This window comes from Plecotus auritus, assembly GCF_963455305.1.
Source record: "Plecotus auritus genome assembly, chromosome: 9".
NCBI lineage: Eukaryota > Metazoa > Chordata > Mammalia > Chiroptera > Vespertilionidae > Plecotus > Plecotus auritus.
In genome coordinates, this window is record NC_137783.1 from 75,123,242 (window position 1) to 75,147,626 (window position 24,385).

A 24,385-nucleotide genomic window follows, 5' to 3' on the forward strand; every position below is an offset into this window, starting at 1 on the left:
GCTGCGCAGAGACTTCCGGGCGCTGAGCAGGTGGCTTACGGGCGGTGTGCTCACTGCGCAGCCCTCGCGGGAGGCTCCGCCCACCCCAGCCACCGTCACCAAGGGAGGTGCCGGGCGCGGAACAGCCAGGAGATGAGCAGTGCGACTCCCGGCCGGCGCCGCTGGGCGCGAGTATCCCGTCTCGTCTCCTTCAGCGCGACCCACCGGCTCCACTGGTGGGTTGTGCCCCCAGCGTGGGTGGTGGGGCGGGGCCCGGCGCGGGGGCGCGGGTGTGCGCTCCGAGGTGAGGGGGGCGCGCCCGCTAGTCCCTTGCCTGTCAGGCTCTTTTGGCGACACCGTTAAGAGACTGGTAGAGTGACCGGGCTCCAGAGGAGGCTGTGCACGTGGTGGGCAATGAAGCCGACTGCGAGGGAGAAGGCGCTGGCTCTGTGACCTCATGGTCTCAGAGCGTGGCGGTAACGGGCAGAGGGGCTAACCTCGCCCAGATCACACAGTGCCCGGCGCATCGTAAACACTCAATAAGCGTTAGCTTCCGCAACTAATAAAAATACAGCACAAGTGTTATCCTCTTGTCACCTAAGAGAAAATGAACGCAGATGTTCACTTTCCTAAGGCAGCTCTGAGAGCAAGCAACACAGTTGCAATTCGATCCCACAGCTTGATGGTACTAGAGTTGGTTCTTTTAAAAAAATACGTTTTTATTGATTTTAGAGAGGAAGGGAGAGAGATAGAAACATCAATGATGAAAGAGAATCATCAATGGGCTGCCTCCTGCAGGCTTCCTACTGGGGATCCAGCCCACAACCCCAGCATGTGACACCACCAGGCATGGAACCAGGATCTGGCCCATAGGTTGACTCTTAAGACTGAGCCAGGCCTGCGGGGCTAAAGTTGATTTATTTTTATTTTTTTTATTGTTTAAAGTATTACAAATAGTAGTACATATGTCTCTTATTTTTTTTTTTCCCATTGACCTTCCCCCGGCCTCCCCTACCCCCTGGCACTTGCCCTCCCTCCTCCCCCCCCCAGTGTCCTGTGTCCATTGGTTATTATATGCATGCATACAAGTCCTTCGGTTCATCTCTTACACCCCCCGCCCCAAAACTCCCCAGCCTTCCCGCTGTAATTTGACAGTCTGTTCAATGCTTCTTTGCCTCTGTATCTCTTTTTGTTCATCAGTTTATAATGTTCTTTTCCATAATTGAGTGAGATCATGTGATATTTATCTTTCTCTGACTGGCTTATTTCACTTAGCATAATGCTCTCCAGTTCCATCCATGCTGCTGCAAATGGTAAGAATTCCTTCTTTTTTATAGCAGCTTAGTGTTCCATTGTGTATATATATATGTACCATAGTTTTCTAATCCACTCATCTGCTGATGGGCATTTAGGCTGTTTCTAAATCTTAGCTATGGTGAATTGTGCTGCAATGAACATAGGGCTGCATATATCCTTTCTGATTGGTGTTTCTGTTTTCTTGGGATATATTCCCAGAAGTGGTATTACTGGGTCAAATGGCAGTTCCATTTTTAAATTTTTGAGGAAACTCCATACTGTTTTCCACAGTGGCTGCACCAGTCTGCATTCCCACCAGCAGTTCACGAGGGTTCCTTTTTCTCCACATCCTCTCCAGCACTTGTCATTTGTTGATTTGTTGATGATAGCCATTCTGACAGGTGTGAGGAGGTACCTCATTGTTGTTTTGATTTGCATCTCTCATATGATTAGTGACTTTGAGCATGTTTTCATGTGTCTCTTGGCTTTCTGAATGTCCTTTTTTGAAAAGTGTCTATTTGGTCCTTTGCCCATTTTTTGATTGGGTTGTTTATCTTCCTTTTGTTAAGTTGTATGAGTTCCCTGGAAATGTTGGAGATTAAACTCTTACCGGAGATAACTTTGGCAAATATGTTCTCCCATGCAGTGGGCTTTCTTGTTGTTTTGGTGATGGTTTCTCTTGCTGTGCAGAAGCTTTTTATTTTGATGTAGTCCCATTTGTTTATTTTCTCCTTAGTCTCTCTTGCCCTAAGATCTGTGTCTGTAAAGATATTGCTACGACATATGTCTGCAATTTTGCTGCCTATGTAGTCTTGTAGGATTTTTATGGTTTCCTGTCTCACGTTCAAGTCCTTTAGCCATTTTGAGTGTTTTTGTGTATGGTGTAAGTTGGTGATCTAGTTTCATTTTTTTTTGCGTGTATCTGACCAGATTTCCCAGCACTGTTTATTAAATAGGCTGTTTTGACTCCATTGTATGCTCTTGCCTCCTTTGTCAAATATTAATTGAATATAATGGCTTGGATCCATTTCTGGGTCCTCTATTCTATATGTCTGTTCTTGTGCCAGTACCAGGCAGTTTTGAGAACTGTGGCTTGGTAATATAGTTTGATGTCTGGTATTGTGATCCCTCCTACTTTGTTCTTCTTTCTCAGGATAGCTGTGGCTATTTGAGGTCTTTTTTTGTTCCAGATGAATTTTTGGGGAGTTTGTTCTAGATCTTTGAAATATGCCATTGGTATTTTTTTTTTTTTAGTGTTTACTTTTTATTTTTATTTTTTTAATTTAATAAATCTTTATTGTTCAGATTATTACAATTGTTCCTCTTTTTTTCCCCCATAGCTCCCCTCCACCCAGTTCCCACCCCACCCTCTGCCCTTACCTCCCACACACTGTCCTCATCCATAGGTGTACGATTTTTGTCCAGTCTCTTCCCGCACCCCCCACACTCCTGTCCCCCCGAAAATTGTCAGTCCACTCCCTTTCTATGCCCCTGATTCTCTTATATCCACCAGTTTATTCTCTTCATCAGATTTTTTATTCACTTGGTTTTTAGATTCACTTGTTGATAGATATGCACTTGTTGTTCATAATTTTTATCTTTACCTTTTCCTTCTTCTTCTTACAGAATACCCTTCAGCATTTCATATAATGCTGGTTTGGTGTTGATGAACTCCTTTAGCTTTTTCTTATCTGTGAAGCTCTTTATCTGCCCTACAATTCTGAATAATAGTTTTGCTGGGTAGAGTAATCTTGGTTGTAGGTTCTTGCTATTCATCACTTTGAATATTTCTTGCCACTCCCATCTGGCCTTCATAGTTTCTGGTGAGAAATCAGCTGACAATCGTATGGGTGCTCCCTTTAGGTAATTAACTGTTTTTCTCTTGCTGCTTTTAATATTCTCTCTTTGTCTTGCCCTTGGCATTTTAATTATGATGTGCCTTGGTGTGGTGATCTTTGGATTCCTTTTGTTTGGGGTTCTGTGTGCTTCCTGGACTTGTAAGTCTATTTCTTTCACCAGGTGGGGGAAGTTTTCGGTCATTATTTCTTCAAATAGGTATTCAGTATCTTGCTCTCTCTCTTCTTCTGGCACCCCCATAATTCGGATGTTGGTACACTTGAAGTTGTCCCAGAGGCTCCTTATACTATCTTCAAATTTTTGGATTCTTTTTTCTTTTTGCTTTTCTGGTTGGGTGTTTTTTGCTTATTTGTATTTCATATCTTTGACTTGATTGATTCTTGTGTTCCTCTAGTCTGCTGTTAGGTCTCTGTATAATATTTTTTATTTCAGTCAGTGTATGTTTAATTTCTAGTTGGTCCTTTTTCATATCCTCGAGGGTCTCGCTAAATTTATCGGCCTTTTCTAGGAAGTTCTTGAAAAACCTTATAACCGTGGTTTTGAACTCTATATCCAGTTGTTTGCTTTCCTCCATTTCTTTCATTTGTGATCTGTTTCTTTGTCTTCGCATTTTCACTGCTTCCCTGAATTGGTAGGGTAGCTTTGTGTGCTAGGTGTCCTATAGGGCCCAGTGGGTCAGCCTCCCCAGTTACCTGAGGTGGACACCCTTGGTGCACGCCTTTGTGGACTGTGTGCACAGCCTGTTGTAGTTAAGTCTTGATTGTTGTTGGTATCACTGGGAGGAATTGACCTCCAGGCCAATTGGCTGTGAGGATCAGCTGTGTCTATTCTGGGAGAACTTCTGTGCTGGAGACAGCCTTATGAGACAAGACTTGCAAAATTGCAAAATCCTCTGTGCTCAGCTTGGATGGGGCGGAGTCTCAGGGCTGAGCAGACAGTCTTGGCTTCCCGTCAGCCCTGCCCTATGAAGCCCCTGGGTCTCAGTGTCCCTCGGTAATCGCTGCAAGCACCTCTGAGAGAAAGCCGCCCTCGAGTTTCGCCCGCTGCCAGACAGTCCAATCTCTCCCCGAATGAGTCTGGATTCCCAGTTTCTCGCCTGGGACTGGAGTTCAGCGCAGTCGGGAGCTTTTGTCTCCCTCCCGCTTGAGAAAGCTGGCCACGCACTCAGCAGTCAGTCCTCTCTGCACTCGCGCGCCTCCGGACCTCTGCCTCCCACAGCTCCCCTGAGTCTCAGTGTGCTTTTCTCTTTTCCTGACAGTCCAGATTCCCCCCGAATGAGTCTGGTTTCCCAGAGTCTTGCCCGGGACTGGAGTTCAGTGTAGTCAGGAGCTTCCGTCTCTCCCCCGCTTGACAAAGCCAGCCATGCACTCAGCCGCCAGTCCTCTCCATGTGCCTGCGTGTCTCTGTACCTCAGCCTTTTGCAGCTCCTCTGAGTCTCAATGTGCTTTTCTCTTTCCTTCTAGTTGTAGAATTTCCACTCAGCCAGCTTTCCTGTGGTTCTGGATGGTGTCCGTTTTGTCTTTTAGTTGTAGTTTTGAAATTGTTGTGCGAGGCAGCAGTGTAGGTGTTTACCTATGCTGCCATCTTGGTTTCTCCTCTATAACACTTATTTCATAGACACACATATACACCCAGTCACAAAGCATGAACTCTGAGTGCTTGATGCTTTTGAATCCCCCTATAAATTCCTCTGAATACAGGATCTGTCAAGTTGATACCAATATCCACGAACTTGTAGCGACTCATGACTGCGACGCCGGGCTCTCCTTCTGCCATTGGTATTTTAATAGGTATTGCATTGAATCTATAGATTGCTTTACGTAGTATGGACATTTTAATGATGTTGATTCTACCAATCCATGAACATGATATGTTCTTCTATTTGTTTATGTATTCCTCTATCTCTTTTTTCAATGTCTTGTAGTTTTCTGAGTACAGGTCTTTTATGTCCTTGGTTAAGTTTATTCCTAAGTACCTTAATTTTTTTGGTGCAATGGTAAATGGGATTTTTTTTTCATTTCTCTTTCTATGAGTTCATTATTGGTGTATAAGAAGGCCATAGATTTCTGGGCATTAATTTTGTATCCTGCTACATTGCCAAATTCATTTATTAGGTCTACTAGTTTTTTGATGGCGTCTTTGGGGTTTTCTATGTATAGTATCATGTCATCTGTGAATAAGGACAGTTTTACTTCTTCTTTTCCAATTTGGATGCCTTTTATTTCTTCTTCTTGTCTGATTGCTATTGCTAGTACTTCTAACACTATGTCGAACAGGAGTGGTGAAAGTGGGCAACCTTGTCTTGTTCCTGTTCTTAGGGGAAATGAGTTTAGTTTTTGCCCATGGAGTATGATGTTGGCTGTAGGTTTGTCATATAGGGCTTTTATTATGTGATCCCTCTATTCCCACTTTGCTGAGAGTTTTTATCAAGAAAGAGTGTTGGATTTTGTCAAATGCTTTTTCTGCATCAATTGATATGATTATGTGATTTTTGTCTCTCAGTTTGTGTATGTGATGTATCATATTCATTGATTTGCGGATATTGTGCCATCCTTGCATCTCCAGTATAAATCCCACTTGGTCATGGTGTATGATCTTTCTAATGTATTGCTGAATCCGATTTGCTAGAATTTTGTTGAGGATTTTAGCATCTATGTTCATCAAGGATATTGGCCTGTAGTTCTCTTTTTTTGTGGTGTCTTTATCTGCTTTTGGGATTAGGATGATGCTGGCTTCATAGAAAGAGCTTGGAAGTGTGCCTTCCTCTTGAATTTTTTGGAATAGTCTGAGGAGGATAGGTTTTAGTTCTTCTTTGAATGCTTGGTAGAACTCCCCTGTAAAGCCATCTGGACCAGGGCTTTTGTTTGCTGGAAGATTTTTGATCCCTGTTTCAATTTGTTCGGTAGTTATTGGCCTATTCAGGTTTTTTGCTTCTTGGTTGAGTTTTGGGAGCTTGTATTTTTCTAGTAAAATTTCATCTAGGTTGTCCATTTTGTTGGAATAGAGTTGTTCATAGTATTTTTTCATAATCGTTTGTATTTCTGTGGGATCGGTTGTTATTTCACTCTTTCATTTCTGATTTTGTCTGTTTGGGTCCTCTCTCTTTGCTTCTTGGTGAGCCTGGCTAGAGGTTCATCAATCTTGTTTATCCTTTCAAAGAACCAGCTCTTGGTTTTGTTGATCTTATGTATTTTTTTTTTTTTGGTCTCTATTTCATTTATCTCTGCTCTGATATTTATTATTTCCTTCCTTCTGCTCACTGTGGGCTTTTCTTGTTGCTCTCTTTCTAACTCTTTGAGTTGTAGGGTTAGGTAATTTATTACCATTGTTTCTTGTTTTTTTTTCAGTAGGCTTGTAGAGCTATGAACTTCCCTCTCAAGACTGCTTTCACTGTGTCCCATAGATTTTGTATTGTTGTGTTTTCATTGTTGTTTGTTGCCATGATGCTTTTTATTTCTTCTTTGATCTCTCTGGTAACCCAGTCATTGTTTAATAGCATGCTATTTAGTCTCCAGGTGTTTGATTTCTTCTGATTGTTTTTATTATAGTTGATTTCTAGTTTTAAGCAATTGTGATCTCAGAAGATGCTTGATATGATTTCTATCTTCTTGAATTTGAAGAGACTTTGCCTGTGACCCAGTATATGGTCTATTTTTGAAAATGACCCATGTGCACTTGAGAAGAATGTATATTCTGTGGCTTTGGGTTGAAATGTTCTGAAGATGTCAATTAATTCCATATGATCTAGTGAGTCATTTAGGATTGATGTTTTTTTGCTGATTTTTTGTTTAGAGTATTTGTCCAATGGTGATAGTGGGGTATTAAAGTCCCCTACTGTGACTGTATTGCTGTCAATCTCTCCCTTGATATCCTCCAGAAGTTTTTTTTTTTTGAATGCATTACCATCTTTTTTAAAAATTATTATTTTTTTATTGTTTGAAGTATTACAAATAGTAGTACATATGTCTCCTTTTTTTCCCCCCATTGACCTACCCCCGGCCTCCCCTACCCCACAGTACATGCCTTTACCTGCCCCCCCCGCCAGTGTCTTGTATCCATTGGTTATGCTTATATGCATGCGTACAAGTCCTTCGGTTGATCTCTTACAGCCCCCCCCAACCTCCCCTGCCTTCTCACTGTAGTTTGACAATCTGTTCAATGCTTCTTTGCCTCTGTACCTATTTTTCTCCCCATTTCTTTCCTTTAAAAAATCTTGCCTCTGCAGACTAGAAATAAACATATAATAACAAAAAATGTTTGAGTCCCAATTTCAATGTCCAACAGTTCTGAGTCCCCGTTTCAATGTCAAACAGTTCCTTATGTGTACATGTCAGCAATGATATCTGGAGGGTGGGCACATGGTGGCAATGCAGGTCCTACCCTCTCTGGTTTGGTCCTAGGCAACCTGCTGCAATGCACAGCTGCTGACTGCTAGCGTGGCAAGGCGTCATCAGCATCTTCCATCTCTGGACTGTTTCTCCTCTTGTCTTCGTGGTTGGAGCAGACCTGTCAATTCCTCTCTGTTGCAGGAATCCACATGGTCTTGGAGTTGTTTTCTGAAAATATACAAACATATTCTCGACCAAAAGTTAATAAAGGAATCTTTTCTATATAATTGATTTGGGATCCGTTTTATTTTTGCCCAAACGATTTTCCTTTGTCTTATTTAGACATCATGTGTGTTTTTCATGGGTGTCTTGCTGTTAGCATTACAAATGAAAATTAATTTTGTAAAGTAAAAATTTTCTAGATGTAATTTACTTATAGGATATTTTTCCTTACATGATATTACCCTACTATCCCCCCTTTTTTTGATTAATGGAGGCTTTTGTAAATTTTATAATGCAGTCTTGATAACTTTAAATTTTAATTTTTTGCACAAAAATATGACTGCTTTAGTTTCATTGCATGTTTAGGAATTTTACCATGAGATGAACTACCAATAGAAATTTTAGTTACCACTTTAGGAACAGCTTTTTGTCCAGTATAATTAAATTTTCTTGAATATTCACTTATTTCAATTAGCCTATTTAAATTAATCTGAAAACTTGATTATTATCTTACTGTCAAATTTAATACTCTACCAACAATCTTAGTTTACCCTGTAAATATTAGTGGAAAGGATTATTTGCATTCTTGAGTAGGCCCTGAGCATTCCTGGTGCTAGGCTGGATTTAGATATAGGGCAGCTGCTGTCGGCCAAGTCTCTGTCTGTTATCTGGGTCCCAATCTGAGCTGGGCCAGGTCACTGTCTGTCACCTGTGTCCCGATCTGAGCTGGGTGTGGGAAGCAAAGCAGCCATGGGGGAAGGAGACCTCCCTCAGATGGGGTGAGGGTTCAGGCCCCTGTAAGGTTTCGGGGGGGGGTGAGGGTCTGTGCCCCACCTCTGTTGACCCCCAAGTTCTCTCCTGATGGCCCCTCTGCGACTGTGCCTGTCTTAGGTTGTTCCTTCCCTGAGGAATCTTGCCCGTCTCTGGCTAACCAGTCATCCTCTGGGGCCAAGCAGGGTGATGTGAGGTTCAGTTCTGTCTCCTTTGTAGCCTATGCCCCCATGGCCTCCATGCCCAACACCTGCCTTGGGATCCCCTGGCCTGCTGGCGGGGCCCCAGCACTGATCACATATCTCGGGGAACTCAGGTTTCTTCTCCAGGCAGGGCCCAGCTCACATGATTTTGCGAGAGACAGATCCATGGTACCAGCCACCACGAGGCTTCAAGCTCAGCATGAACAGAAAGCTTAGGCAACAGCTGAGGGCAATTGGATTGTGAGAAGAGGGTCCCCCTTGGCACAAAAGGCAAGAGGGACCAATATAGAATGCTCAAGTGCCTTCCCAGGGCCTTAATTCCTTCTGAAAGGGATTAAATCCTTTCATGTTTTTGTTTTTTTTAAAATTGCTGCCAAACATTCAAAGAATTAGTTTGCAAGTTTGTTTGGGATAATTGTACAATATGCTGTTGTAAAATATCTAAAATTATAATGACATTGTAGAATAATACCATGTAAGGATATTCTTTGCTCAAGGCCATGGCAATTCAATTTCAAACTGGCTGTCAATTTCTTTTTGTAACTTTATATAAACTTTGTCAGGGAGGCAAAAACACAAATTATTTACTTTAGTTCAAGAGGCCAAATATATTGACTTTCAATTACAATCCTTATGACTTTTGAAGGAAACTTCTCTTTGTTTCCTTCCAAAATAATTTTCGGGCTACAGAGAGTTTCATTTAAAAATCTTTGTCACATGAAACAATTTCTCTTAAGGTTATGGTGACCACTAGTATGGATTAGATTTAATATTTTATTTTTTTATAATTTTTTAAAAAATTTTTAAATTATTATTTTTTACATATGTGTCCTTATTCCCCCATAACCCCCACCCCCCACTTATGCCCCATCCCCTTGTTGTCTGTGTCCATTGATTAGGTTCATATGCATGCACACAAGTCCCTTGGTTGATCTCTCCCCCTTACCTCCACCCTCCCCTACCTTCCCTGAGGTATGATGTGCTATTCGACGTTTCTCAGTCTCTGGATTTGTTCTTGTTCATCAGTCTATGCCGTTCATTATATTCCACAAATGAGTGAGATCATGTGATATGTATCTTTCTCTGCCTGGCTTATTTCACTTAGCATAATGCTCTCCATCTCCATCCATGTTGTTGCAAATGGTAAGAACTCCTTTTTTACCACAGCATAGTATTCCATTGTGTGGATACACCACAGTTTTTTAATCCACTCATCTGCTGATGGGCATTTAGGCTGTTTCTAAATCTTAGCTATGGTGAATTGTGCTGCTATGAACATAGGGCTGCATATATCCTTTCTGATTGGTGTTTCTAGTTTCTTGGGATATATTCCTAGAAGTGGGATCACTGGGTCAAATGGGAGTTCCATTTTTAGTTTTTTGAGGAAACTCCATACTGTTTTCCACAGTGGCTGCACCAGTCTGCATTCCCACCAGCAGTGCACGAGGGTTCCTTTTTCTCCACATCCTCGCCAGCGCTTGTCATTTGTTGATTTGTTGATAATAGCCATTCTGACAGGTGTGAGATGGTACCGCATTGTTGTTTTGATTTGCATCTCTCTGATGATTAGTGACTTTGAGCAGGTTTTCATATGTCTCTTGGCCTTCCTTCTGTCTTCTTTCTAAAAGTGTCTATTTAGATCAGTTGCCCATTTTTTGATTGGGTTGTTTATCTTCTTTTTGTTAAGCTGCATGAGTTCCCTGTAAATGTTGGAGATTAAACCCTTATCGTTGATATCATTGGCAAATATGTTCTCCCATGCAGTGGGCTTTCTTGTTTTATTGATGGTTTCCTTTGCTGTGCAAAAGCTTTTTATTTTCATGTAGTCCCATTTGTTTATTTTGTCTTTAGTTTCTATTGCCCTAGGGGCAGTATCAGTGAAGAAGTTCCTTAGGCATATGTCAGATTTTTCTGCCTGTGGATTCCTCTAGTATTTTTATGGTTTCCCGTCTTATGTTTAAGTCCTTTATCCATTTTGAGTTTATTTTTGTGTATGGTGTAAGTTGGTGATCTAGCTTCAGTTTTTTTGCATGTATCTGTCCAATTTCCCCAACACCATTTGTTGAAGAGACTGTCTTGACTCCATTGTATGTTCGTGCCTCCTTTGTCAAATATTAATTGAGCATAGTGATTTGGGTCAATTTCTGGGTTCTCTATTCTATTCCATTGATCTATATGTCTGTTCTTGTGCCAGTACCATGCTGTTTTAAGAACAGTGGCTTTGTAATACAGCTTGATATCTGGTATTGAGATCACACCTACTTTGTTCTTTCTCAGGATTGCTGCAGCTATTCGGGGTCTTTTTTTATTCCAGATAAATTTTTGGAAAGTTCATTCTAGGTCTGTGAAATATGTCATTGGTATTTTAATGGGGAATGCATTGAATCTATAGATTGCTTTGGGTAGTATGGACATTTTGATGATGTTGATTCTACCAATCCATGAACATGGTATCTTCTTCCATCTGTTTATGTCTTCCTCTGTCTCTTTTTTCAGTGTCGTATAGCTTTCCACATATAGGTCTTTTATCTCCTTCGTTAAGTGTATTCCTAGGTATCTTAATTTTTTTGGTGCGATGGTAAATGGGATTGCTTTTTAAGTCTCTCTTTCTGTAAGTTCATTATTGGTGTATAGAAATGCCATAGATTTTTTGGCGTTAATTTTGTATCCTGCTACATTGCTGAATTCATTTATTAAGTCTAGTAATTTTTTGATGGAGTCTTGAGGGTTTTCTATGTACAATATCATGTCATCTGCAAATAAGGACAGTTTTACTTCTTCTTTTCCAATTTGGATGCCTTTTATTTCTTCTTCTTGTCTGATTGCAATGGCTAGTACTTCCAGCACTAGGTTGAACAGGAGTGGTGAGAGTGGGCATCCCTGTCTTGTTCCTGTTCTTAGGGCAAATGGTTTTAGTTTTTGCCCATTGAGTATGATGTAACTGTGTGTTTGTCATATATGGCTTTTATTATGTTGAGGTATGATCCTTCTATTCCCACCTTGCTGAGAGTTTTTATCAAGAAAGGGTGTTGGATTTTGTCAAATGCTTTTTCTGCATCAATTGATATGACTGTGTGGTTTTTATCTCTCAATTTGTTTATGTGATGTATCACGTTTATTGATTTGCGAATATTGTACCATACTTGCATCCCCGGGATAAATCCTACTTGGTCATGGTGTATCATCTTTCTGATGTACTACTGGATTCGATTTGCTAGAATTTTGTTGAGGATTTTGGCATCTATATTCATGAGGGATATTGGCCTGTAATCTTCTTTCATTGTGTTGTCTTTATCTGGTTTTGGTCTTAGGGTGATGCTGGCTTCATAGAAGGAGCTTGGAAGTGTTCCTTCCTCTTGAATTTTCTGGAATAGTCTGAGGAGGATAGGTTTTAGTTCTTCCTTGAATGTTTGGTAAAACTCCCCTGTGAAGCCATCTGGCCTCAGGCTTTTGTTTGTTGGAAGCTTTTTGATGACTGCTTCAATTTCTTCCATAGTTATCAGCCTATTGAGATTTTTAGAATCTTCCTGAGTGAGTTTTGGAAGGTTGTATTTTTCTAGAAATGTGTCCATTTCCGTCAGGTTGTGTAGTTTGTTAGAATAGAGTTGTTCATAGTATTTTTTAACAATCCTTTGTATTTCTGTGGGGTCTGTTGTTAATTCACCTCTTTCATTTCTGATTTTGTTTATTTGGGTCCTCTCTCTTTGCTTCTTGGTGAGCCTGGCTAGAGGTTCATCAATCTTGTTTATCCTTTCGAAGAACCAGCTCTTGGTTTTGTTGATCTTTTGTATTGTTTTTTTGGTCTCTATGTCATTCATTTCTGCCCTGATCTTTATTATTTCCTTCCTTCTGCTCACTGTGGGCTTTTCTTGTTGCTCTCTTTCTAATTCTTTGAGTTGTTGAGTTAGATGATTTATTAGCATTTTTTCTTGTTTTTTGAGGTAGGCCTGTAGAGCTATAAATTTCCCTCTCAGGACTGCTTTCATTGTGTCCCATAGCATTTGCATTGTTGTGTTTTTATTGTCATTAGTCTCCAGGATGTTTTTAATTTCTTCTTTGATCTCGTTGATCACCCAATCATTGTTTAATAGCATGCTATTCAGCTTCCAAGTGTTTGAATTTTTTGGAATGTTTTTATTATAGTTTATTTCTAATATTATGCCATTGTGGTCTGAGAAAATGCCTGATATGATTTCAGTCTTTTTGAATTTGGGGAAACTTTGCTTGTGACCCAGTATGTGGTCTATTTTTTAAAATGTCCCATGTGCACTTGAGAAGAACGTATATTCCGTGGCTTTGGGGTGAAATGCTCTGAAGATGTTAATTATGTCCATTTGATCTAGTGCGTCATTTAGAATTGCTCTTTCTTTGCTGATTTTTTGTCTAGAGGATTTATCCAGTGATGTCAGTGTTGTATTAAAGTCTCCTACAATGATTGTATTGTTGTCGATCTCTCCCTTTATATCTTCCAGGAGTTTTTTTTATGTATTTGGATGCTCCTGCATTGGGTGCATATATGTTTACCAGAGTTTTATCTTCTTGTTGAATTGCTCCCTTTAGTATTATGTAGTGGCCTTCCTTATCTCTTGTTATGGCCATTACTTTGAGGTCTATTTTATCATATATAAGTATCACAACCCCAGCTTTTTTCTCATTTCCATTTGCCTGAAAGATGTTTTTCCATTCCTTCACTCTCAGTCTGTGTGAATCCTTTGCTCTAAGGTGGGTCTGTTGTAGACAGCAAATATATGGGTCATGTTTTCTTATCCATTCAGCTACCCTATGTCTTTTGATTGGTGCATTTAATCCATTTACGTTTAATATTATTGACAAGTACATGTTTGTTGTCATATTTTTCCTTAGTGTTTGTGTTTCTTTTTGCCTTTCTCTTTCTTCTTTTTATAGCAGTCCCTTTAGCATTTCTTGCATTGCTGGCTTGGTTGTGATAAACTCTCTTAGCTCTTTTTTGTCTGTGAAGCTCCTGATTCCACCTTCAATTTTGAATGATAGCCTTGCTGGGTATAGTATTCTTGGATTCAGACCCTTGCTTTGCATGACTTTGTATATTTCATTCCATTCCCTTCTGGCCTGGTGTGTTTCTGTTGAGAAATCAGTTGATATTCTAATAGGAGATCCCTTGTAGGTAACTTTCTGTCTCTCTCTGGCAGCCTTTAAGATTCTTACTTTGTCGTTAGTGTTCGCCAATTTAATTATGATGTGTCTTGGTGTTGGTCTTTTGGGGTTCAACTTGTTTGGGACTCTATGTACTTCTTGGACTTGCATAGTTTTTTTCTTGCCGATATCAGCGAAGTTTTCTGTCATTATTTCTTCAAACAGGTTTTCTATTCCTTACTTCTCTTCCTCTCTTTCTGGTATCCCTATTATTCGAATATTGTTTCGTTTTGTGTTGTCCCAGAGCTCCCTTAGGCTCTCCTCTTGCTTTTTAAGTCTTCTTTCCAATTGCTGCTGTGTTTGCGTTTTTTCCTACCTTGTCTTCTAATTCGCTGATGCAGTCCTCAGTCTCTTCTAGTCTACTGTTTAAGCCCTCCAATGTGTTCTTTATTGCAGCTATGTCGTTCTTCATCTCCTCTTGGTTTCTTTTCATGTTGGTGACATTCTCATTCAGCTCCTTATAGTTCTCATTGAGTTGTGTGTATTTGTCATCCATCCGTTTAAACATCCTTATAATCATTACTCTGAATTCTTTCTCTGTTAAGCTGCTAGCCTCAATTTCATTTAACTCCCTTTCTGGTGATTCCTCTTTTTCTTTCCTTTGGGAGTTGCTTTTTTGTCTCCCAATGTTTTCCTGTAATGTTTTAATTGTAGATCCAATTGCTTTGCTACCCAGGTTCTTTTGGTGATGGTGCTACTGGTGTAATCTCAGTTCTCCTGGGCTTGGTAATCTATTGTAGCTCCCTACTTGAGCTATTTGGGTTCTCTTGATGTAGGCCTGCGAGCTTGAGAGGCACAACTGCGGTGTCTAGAAGTCAGCAGCCGTGGAGGGGAGTATCCCAATTTTTGCTGTCTTGCACCCTTAATTGAAATCACGCGTGCCCAGTGGGGACTCACAGTGGCACCAAGGAACTGTCTGTCGGGGTGATGTGGCTCAGGGGGCCTGCACTCTGGAAAGGTATTACTGTGATGCCCAGAGTTCTGTAGTTATGGGTGGGCAGACTCAGCTTTCGCTGCTGTACCTGTGGTGGATAGGCGCTTACTCCCAATGGCGGCTCAAAGGAGCACCCGTGGTAAGTTTGCCAGCGAGGCACACCGAAGCACTCTAAAGGGACCTGGCAGTGTAGCCGTGTAATTGAGGTGCCTAGTTTCTAAAGATTGCTCTTTAGGGCAGATCCTATGGCCTCAGGGAGTATTCAGATTCCATGCTGTTATTCAGGGTGGGATCTGGGTGTGGCTATATTGGTTGCCTGGAGACTGGAGGGAGGGGCTATCTCTCAGGAGAAAATGGCGACTGGGGCTTAGATATGACTCAGCACCAGACTCGCTTCCACCTCTCCTGGACCAACCGCTGCCTACTCTCCCCAGAATCCACAACCCCACCCCTTCTTCTGCACCTCAGCCACAGGTAAGTGTCCGTATCCTAAAGGTCCTACAAACTAGGTTCAGTGGAGAAAGGCACAGGCCCCAGCGCGAGGAGGGACTGCGTCTCTGCAAGTTCCTCTCTTGCCGCCACTGCGCGGTCCGGCAGCTCTTCAGGGCTGCCTTTGAGCTCAGATCCCAAATCCAGACTCCAAAGTCTAAAATCCACTACCTCCCGCAGTCCCGTGGACCCTTTTTTTTTTCTTTCAGTCAGACGCTTTGCCTGTCCTCAGGGATGCGGCTTGGTGCCGTGTAGTTTCTCCCTGACCTTCTGCGCACAGAGGTCCGGCAGATTCCACTGCCTAGATCTTTAATTTTACCTTTATCAGGGGGATCTCTGCCCTTCCCGGCTGCAAACTGTCTCACCAGCTGCGCCTCCTTTGCCAATTCGGGCTGGATTCCACTCGTTTCAGCTGCTCCCTCTCTTTGCTCCAGGACAAGGCTCAGGACATGTCCGTCTGTTCTGCCGCCATTTTGTCTTCCCAGAAGTTTTTTTAATGTATTTGGGTGCTCCTGTATTGGGTGTGTATATGTTTACCAGTGTTATTTCTTCTTGTTGGATTTCTCCCTTTAGTATTATGAAGTGGCCTTCCTTATCTCTTGTTATGTCCTTCACTTTGAGATCTAATTTGTCAGGTATAAGTCTTGCTACCCCAGCTTTGTTTTTTCATTTCTATTTGCCTGCAAAACCTTTTTCCATCCCTTCACAATCAGTCTGTGTGAGTCCTTTTTTCTGAGGTGGGTTTCCTGTAGACAGCAGATATATGGTTCATGTTTTCTTATCCACTCAGCTACCCTATGTCTTTTAATTGGGGCATTTAATTCGTTTACATTTAAAGTTATTATTGATAGGTACTTGTTTGTCGCCATTTTTATTCTTTACGCCTGTGTTCCTTCTTTGCTTTCTATTTCTTCTTTTTACAGCAGACCCTTTAGCATTTCTTGCATTGCTGGTTTGGTGGTAATAAACTCCCTTAGTCCTTTTTTGTCTGTGAAGCTCCTGATTCCCCCTCAATTTTGATTGATAGTCTTGCTGGGTACATATTCTTGGATTCAGACCCTTCCTTTGCATGACTTTGTATGTTTCATTCCATTCCCTTCTGGCCTGATGTGTTTCTGTTGGGAAATCAGTCGCTAGTCTGATGGGGGATCCTTTGTAGGTAACTTTCTGTCTCTCCCTGGCCGCTTTTAATATTCTTACTTTGTCGTTGGTGTTTGCCAATTTAATTATAATGTGCCTTGGCGCCGGTCTTTTGGGGTTCTTTTTGTTTGGGACTCTGTGAGCTTCTTGGATTTGTGTGAGTTTTTTCTTCCCTATATGAGGAAAGTTTTCTGTCATTATTTCTTCAAACAGGTTTTCTATTCATTGCTCAGTTTCCTCTCCTTCTGGCACACTTGTTGTGTGGATGTTGTTTTGTTTCGTGTTGTCCCAAAGTTCCCTTAGGCTCTCCTCCTGTTTTTTAAGTTTTTTTTACTAGATGTTGCTCTGCTTGGGTATTTTTTTCTACCTTGTCTTCCAGTTCACTGATGTGGTTTTCTGCTTCTTCTAGTCTACTGTTGATGCTTTCTATTGAGTTCTTTATAGCAGATGTCATTTTTCTTGGTTCTTCTTCATTTCCTCTTGGTTCTTACACATATTGTTGAATTTGTCTTCCATTCTTTTCAGCCACCTTATAACCATTTCTTTGAATTCTTTCTCTGACATATTGTTTGCCTCCATTTCGTTTACTACCTTTTCTGGTGTTGCCTCCTTTTCTTTCATATGCGGTCTGTTTCTTTGTCTCCCCATTATCTCTCTTCTCTGGTTATCTGGTTTTATAGTTCTCTTTCTCCTTTTCCTAGTAGAAATCTGACCTTTCTGTGAGAAGGTGCAGAGCTTCTCAGAGTCTGCGTATTCGCGCTGCTTGAGGTCCAGTGTTCCTGGGTTCGCAGCTGTTCCCTGGGTGTTGTTGTTGTAGATTCCTTGGATTTTTAGGCTTCCGATAACAGCCACTCTCCCCTTCAAAATGGCGCAGTCTCCTGCACTTGCCAAGTGGTGTTTGTGATCTATACCAGGAATCTCTTGGAGGATTCTCCCATTCTGCTTAAAATTGATTTTGAGGAGAGTTTTGCCCCTCATTAGCAAGCTCCACTCTGAGCACCCACTCCTCCATTCGTAAAATAAGGATAATAGTTACTACCTAGCAAGGTCCATCCATCATTCACTGGAGAGGTATTTCTTACTGCTTGTCAGGCCTTGTGCCAGGTAACGGATGTAGCAGTGAGCAGTGCGCACCTGGCACTGCCTTCTGGGTGGAGTGTGCAATCTGGTCAATACTGTGGAAGGTGCAGTGAGATCATTTTGTGCAAAAGCTTTTGTGAACTGTAGCATTTTAAACATAAGAAGTGCAGGAGCAGGAGAAGGTGGGGGAAATAATAAAGTGGGTCTCAACCAGAAAGGGGTTGTATAATAGAAAGCTTGAACATATGAGGGTAGTAAGGGACTCATTAATGATGCAAAGATTGGACAGGTATAGGCATAAAAATCCATTAAGCAAGGTGCTCTCTGCCTGAAACAACAGTTGAGTATTGTAATTGTCAAGTGTCACCTTATTTGAATGCCCCTCAATGGACTGGTGAAGTTATCAGTGGAGGCATGATAAAGCAAAATTGTTAAAGAGGAGACTAATAGGTCATGTAATTATTTCTTAGGAGCAATGAGAATTTAAACCACTTGACGACAAGCATCTTTTATCATTCAGCTGTGCCTAATATGTAGTAGGTACTCAGTAAATGTTGAGTTGAGAAATGGAAGGGCCTTGAGCAGATCAGGTTTTGGAATCTTGCTGTGGAACAAGGAGGTTGAAAGTGCTTATGCTAATTTGTATGGTGTAGTAGTCTAATTGGGGGGCATACAGTGGTTCCTGACATAAAGCTGAATAATGAAACCCAGGTGATTTATGATTCTCCATTTGATGAGCTAAAGTATTAATAAATTGTGAAGCTTATGTTGACTTTTTTTTTTTTTTCCTGGTCAGCAAATCTCTGAGTAACGAAGAAAATTTGAAACTGTTTGGAAAATGCAACAACCCAAATGGTCATGGGCACAATTACAAAGGTGAGAGGAAAACTGATGAAATTTTAGCCCTTTCAGTAAGAGTGGAAGAATCTTTAGCAAATACAATCTTAATGAGTAAAAAAACTTATGGGCAGAGCAGTAGTGCTTTGAGCCTTGAATGAGAAGTTAAATGGAAGTTCAGAATGAAAAGACCTGTTGCCTTGGTGGGATGTGTTTTAGCTTTTACCTTGCAATTAATTGTCTGCTCGGATAGATAGTACAAAACAATGAATGGTTTAAATACATTTTTTTGGCTTTAGTGTACATACTGAGATTTTTTGGCACATGTTTCATTTTAATTAAGTGTTGCTGAGGCTAATGTTAAAATTAGATTGTATTCTTTGAATAAGTAATGACTGACAAAAGGGGGGTGTTAGTTGGGAATATGCTGTATGGAGGAAAGTAGGTTGAGTTGAAAACTTTGCATCAGTGTTCAAGAAAGTAATTAATTTATACCAGAATAAGAGAGTTGATTGTTTGAAATATAGCTGATGTCTCAAAAAACAGGTATGTAAGCCATCGAGTATCACAGCATACGGTATGGTGGAGTAAGACCAGGAAAGGTATCAGAAGATCAGGATTTCTAGTTTAGTTATTGCCTCTTACTTGATCTATGATACCTTTCATTCTTAGTTTGTTCATTTATCATATAATATCCCATGGTGTTTGTATGGAGCTGAAAAAAATATAAAAGTTCTTAATTTGTAAAGTATTCTTATTATCATGATTTTTCAAATGCTTCGTACAAGCACTTGTTAATTTACAAAGCATGACTATAAAATACATTCGTCTGAGTAAAGGGATAAGAGTTTTATTCCCCTGCCTCCCCAAAAAGAGTTTTAGTTACAGTAGTAGTTTTGCTTGCTTAGAAAGGTAGTGCCCAAAAGGTATTGCCCAAAAGGTACTGACAGAGTGTGCAGCTGGACTTCTTCCTGTACATTTTCTACTTTTACAGGCAGCGATTGGGCAGCATCTTGATCCTTTCTCATGGAGATTTCTAACCAGTGCCATCAACATCATAAGCAGAATTTACACCCTTCTTGGCTTTGGATAAGCTCTTCTGCTTAGCTAAAGCTCCTACTAAACTTTTCTGTCTTGGTTGACTCTTGCTTTGGTTGATAAAACAATCTTAACTTAGAGGACAGATTTTTTTTGGGAATATAAATATAGCTTTGTGGGGCAGAGATCTAATAATGTATGTTGCTAACTTGTGCTTGGATGTTAATCTGTTGAAAGTCATGTTGGTCTTTTGGTATTTTGTTTTCTTTCCCATAGTTGTGGTGACAGTACATGGAGAGGTATGTGCTGAATATATCTGTGTGGGCCCTCTTTCTGCCAATGTGATAGATTCAGTGCTGAAAAATTCTGTTCAAGTTATTACTGCTTCACTGTTGTCCGTTATGTCTGGTGAGCTGCTGCCATTCTAGACCTTTCCTCTCCCAAAGTGTCATCTTTAATGAGCTATATGTGGGCAGGTAGAAGAGCAATACAATGAAAGTATGCCTGGAGCACTTGGTGTTCCCATGCTGAGACTGATGATTGTGTTGGGGGTGAAGGCAAATGTGGACACAATTTCTGCACGTTGCACAGCCTTTAATAATTTACCAGAGGTTTAAATATGAAGAGCATGTTATAGTAATATTCTCCTCTATTTATTCTTCAGATCGATCCTGTTACAGGCATGGTTATGAATTTGACTGACCTCAAAGGGTATATGGAGGTAATGGCATGTTTGGTGCTTATTATGTGCCATCCCATAAGTAACTCCCATCAGTTACTTGCTTTTCACTTTCCCAACCAAATAACTATGAGTTCCATGATGGGGTGAGTGGAATTGGGTGTGGGAGTAGGGGAGTAGTTGGAGGAACTACTTTCATGTTCTTCTAATGGTGTTTGGGTGACTTAATGGAAATTAGTCACTGTTGTATTACAGTGATGGAGATAAATGTAGCATGCTCATCTTATATTCCTTGCTGCCAATCCTGATTTCCTACATTTAACAATTTCTACTCTTCTTTCAAAATACAGATTTCTTCTTGAAGTTTTCTTTTTTTTCCTCTGAATTTTCCTTATGCCTTGATCATAGATTTTAACACTATCCCGTTTTAGTCACTAATACCCACCTGGCACCATACTTGATTATAAAGTATGTCACTCTAGCTTGATTATAAAGTCACTAGGGCAGTTCATCATAAGGGTAACACAAAAGAATGTGTTCAATAAATGACTTACTGATTGTATCACTTTAGAATTCTTGCATTGTAAGAGACTGTAGATAATATCTAAGTAATTTCTTCATGCCACAGATTGTTTGAGAGATGCTAAACAGTTAACTCTAGGTCATATACTGTAGTTAGTCCTTTACAAAGTTGGGAGTAGATTCACTTGTATCCAACTTAGCTTTTATTATGTCATCATTTCACCTGTTTATTTAGTTCTTTGCTTCAGGTCTGCTCCTTCCTTTTGTTTTAAACTTAGTTTCATAAAAATGCTGTTATTTATAATCATTATTTCTTTCACATTAATTATCATCCATATATTCAAGTTTGCCTACTTTGCATCAGTGTTTGGGCTAAGTACTAGGAATGCAAAGATGAATGGGACAGAGCCTTTTCCCACAGAATGCTCATGTTATTTTTTTTCTAGGAGGTAAACAATAAGTTCTCACAGGGTGAAAAAGATGAAGGGATTGAGAAGTACAGATTGGTAGTTACAAAATAGTCATGAGGATGTAAAGTACAGCATAGGAAATATAGTCAATAATAGTGTAATAACTATGTATGGTGCCAGGTGGGTATTAGAAATATCAGGGGAACACTTTGTAAAGTATATGGTTATTTAACCATTATGCTGTACACCTGAAAATAATACAAAATAATATTGAATGTAAAGTGTAAGTGAAAAAAAAGTTTTCAGTAAGTTGGTTGAATAAATGAATAAGAGTGTTAGTGAATGAATAACAGCACTGTGCTCAAAGTGCTTTTGGAAAGCTATAAAGACAGAGTTCTTACAAATACATAGAGTGACATTTAAGACAGCAGTATGAGAAATATGAGATGCCCTAAGTAAGCATCATGATTAAATACACCTTTGTTTACCACCTTGAAGGACACCACACACTCCTGTCAGTAAAAGTGGCTCTTCATGGCATACAGAGCAAAGTCAGAGTCCTGTTGAAGAGGCTGCAGTGGAAAAGTTGGGACTTGAACTGGAATTGAAGATAAAACAAAGATAATTTCTTTTCTTGATATCTATGTGGATATCACTTAATCTATTTTAAAGGTAGTTTGGTTTAGGACTTATTATTTTTATGATTATGATTTTTCTCAAAAAATGATTGCTATTTTTTTATTATTAATGTACACTTGTTAGACCATACCACATGGAGAATTAGATTGTTTTGATTTTGAACAATATAGCTAATTAAAAGTAAAAACTTAGAAAATGCTTAGCTTTTGTACAATATAGCTAAAAGCTTAGAATAAAGCAATTACAATTCTTGACATTGATAAGGGAAAAAACATGTTAATATATAAGCATTAGGAAGAAATGCATTCATGTTTTATATTTTTTCTTCTAAGGGCTCAAGATAATTTTTAAATTATTCCTTATAGCAGAAATTTGGAACTATTAATGTAATACCAGTTTTAGTCTGCCTTATAAAATGTAGTACTTACTGAATCTCTCCTAGTGACATTGTGGCATTGTCTTGAAGGTGAGACTCTTATGGAGTAGTATTTTTGGTAACTTTTTGGACAGAATGCAAGAGTGTTAAACTGAATTCTGAATCACAGTGGCTGTTATGAGAAAACTCCAGTGAATACTCTACTTAATGGTTTCTTAACCTCTTTGCATTCAGTAAGGAGGACAAACAGTCATTATGGAGAGCTTACGTTATTTCACAATTTTAAACTTTCTGAAATTGCTTCGTAAGACACAGATAAAGTACACAGTAAAAGTATTGAGTTAGTGGCTGAATGATAACTTTTAGAGGCAAAGGTGCAACACTTTGGAATCTGAGTCATAAATGGAATTGATGTTTTCCTGTTTTGTCTGTAGGAGGCAATCATGAAACCCCTTGATCATAAGAATCTGGATTTAGATGTACCATACTTTGCAGATGTTGTAAGGTGAGTGTGACTATCTTATCTAATATAGAGAATAAGAAAGAATAATGTTAACATTTTATTTGGTTGCTGTGTGATTTCTAGAGTTTTTGTTTAATGACACCTTTTAAAAATAGAATTTCTGTTCTCTGTAAATATTAAAATTTTATTTATTTGTCTTTTGATCTTCTCTCCTTTTCTCTACAGCACAACAGAAAATGTAGCTGTGTATATCTGGAATAACCTCCAGAAATTTCTTCCTGTGGGAATTCTTTATAAAGTAAAAGTATATGAAACTGATAATAATATTGTCGTCTATAAAGGAGAATAGCCCTTAGGGGTTAATACTATAGAAATATTTAATTTCTATCCATATTTGAAAAATATCTTTATCCCCTTGGACTATTAAGAAGCCATCATATAATTACTGCACCTCCACATTGTTCTGGAGGCCTGATTCATTGTAATTATTGTGAGTAAGACTTGTATTAAATTCAAATCTATTTTAAAACCAAATTTGTAATGTATCATGAATATCATTTAGAGAGCCTGTTTTGTATAGATTAAAAATCACTTCACTGCAATTGTTGCTTTACTTTTTTTATTTTCACCACCCTGGATTCCTTGTGGGCAAAGTCTTTATTCTGAGCAGAGTACCTAGTGATTTTTGTTGATTAAATCAATGGAATATTGATGGAAACTTGAAATTTATAGTGCCTTAGACATGATGAATACTTGGTAAATATTTTTAGAATTGAAAAACATGAAAGTTTTGAGGCTTCAATTCTAGTCCCAGTACTGTTACTGTTCATTTGTGCCACTTCTATCTCAGAGCCTCAGAGATGACTATTTGGACCAGAGGCTTCCTGAAGCTGCTTCTGCCTGTTCTCAGAGTTTATATCTCCATAATTTTATTTTTTTAAAATATATTTTATTGATATTTTACAGAGAGGAAGGGAGAGGGATAGAGAGCTAGAAACATCGATGAGAGAGAAACATCGATCAGCTGCCTCCTGCACACCTCCCATTGGGGATGTGCCCGCAACCAATGTACGTGCCCTTGACCGGAATCGAACCCGGGACCCTTCAGTCCGCAGGCCGACGCTCTATCCACTGAGCCAAACCGGTTTTGGCTATATCTTCATAATTTTAAATACCAACTGAGTATATATTCATTTAGAGAAGGAAAAAAATTGTTATGTGATTGTGTGGGGCCCTGACCAGAGTACATTGGAGGTTAAAGGCCCACTTGGCATACACATGCGTGCAGGCACTGACATGGCGGTGTTGCTATCTTAAAGGCCCCTTTGCCCTACGCATGTGCCAGGGTAATGACTCAGCAGTAGCACTATACATACTGTGCAAGTGCATCCTTATATGACCGGCTTATGTTAATGTAGCATGGATGTCACTAATTGGCACGAGGCCTCTTTTGTTTGAGCATATATATAAGGTAAAGAACTTCCCAGACAAGAAAAAGCTAAAGGAGTTCATCATCCCCATATCAGCATTAAATGAAATGTTAAAGGGTCTTCTTTTAGAAGAAGATAAAAAATATGAACAATAAAATATAAATACATAGCTATCAACAATTGAATCTAAATACAAGATAAACAGAAAAACAAAACAAGATAAATGAACAAGCAGAACAGAAACATATTCATAGATACAGAGAACATGTTGATGGTTGCTAGATGGGAGGGTGGTTAGGGAAATTGGAGAAAAGGTGAAGGGATTAAGAAGTACAAATTGGTTGTTACAGAATAGTTATGGGGATGTAAAGTACAGAATAGGGAATATAGTAAGTAATATTCTAATAACTATGTTTGGTGTCAGGTGGGTGCAAGATTTGTGGGATGATCACTTAAGTTATGTAATGTCTAATCACTGGAGCATACATTCAAAACTAATATTGTAGGTCAACTGTAATTG

General features: G+C 39.7%; 1 protein-coding gene across 6 annotated transcripts; it reads left to right on the top strand.

Annotated features, from left to right (window-relative positions):
* On the top strand, nucleotides 1-24,385 carry PTS (6-pyruvoyltetrahydropterin synthase). Of its 6 annotated transcripts, XM_080641122.1 has the most exons (7): nucleotides 109-215; nucleotides 1,255-1,292; nucleotides 18,268-18,347; nucleotides 19,623-19,645; nucleotides 20,011-20,067; nucleotides 22,407-22,477; nucleotides 22,661-24,385. In XM_080641122.1, the coding sequence occupies exons 5-7, from the start codon at nucleotides 20,029-20,031 to the stop codon at nucleotides 22,782-22,784; spliced, it is 234 nt and encodes a 77-aa protein (XP_080497248.1). In that variant the 5' UTR covers nucleotides 109-215; nucleotides 1,255-1,292; nucleotides 18,268-18,347; nucleotides 19,623-19,645; nucleotides 20,011-20,028; the 3' UTR covers nucleotides 22,785-24,385. The 6 variants fall into 6 exon arrangements, 5 of the variants coding, with proteins under 5 accessions (XP_080497246.1, XP_080497245.1, XP_080497247.1 ...); XR_013959019.1 differs by lacking the exon at nucleotides 1,255-1,292 and having other exon boundaries at nucleotides 25-215; nucleotides 19,623-19,754; nucleotides 22,661-23,035; XM_080641119.1 differs by lacking the exon at nucleotides 1,255-1,292 and having other exon boundaries at nucleotides 25-215.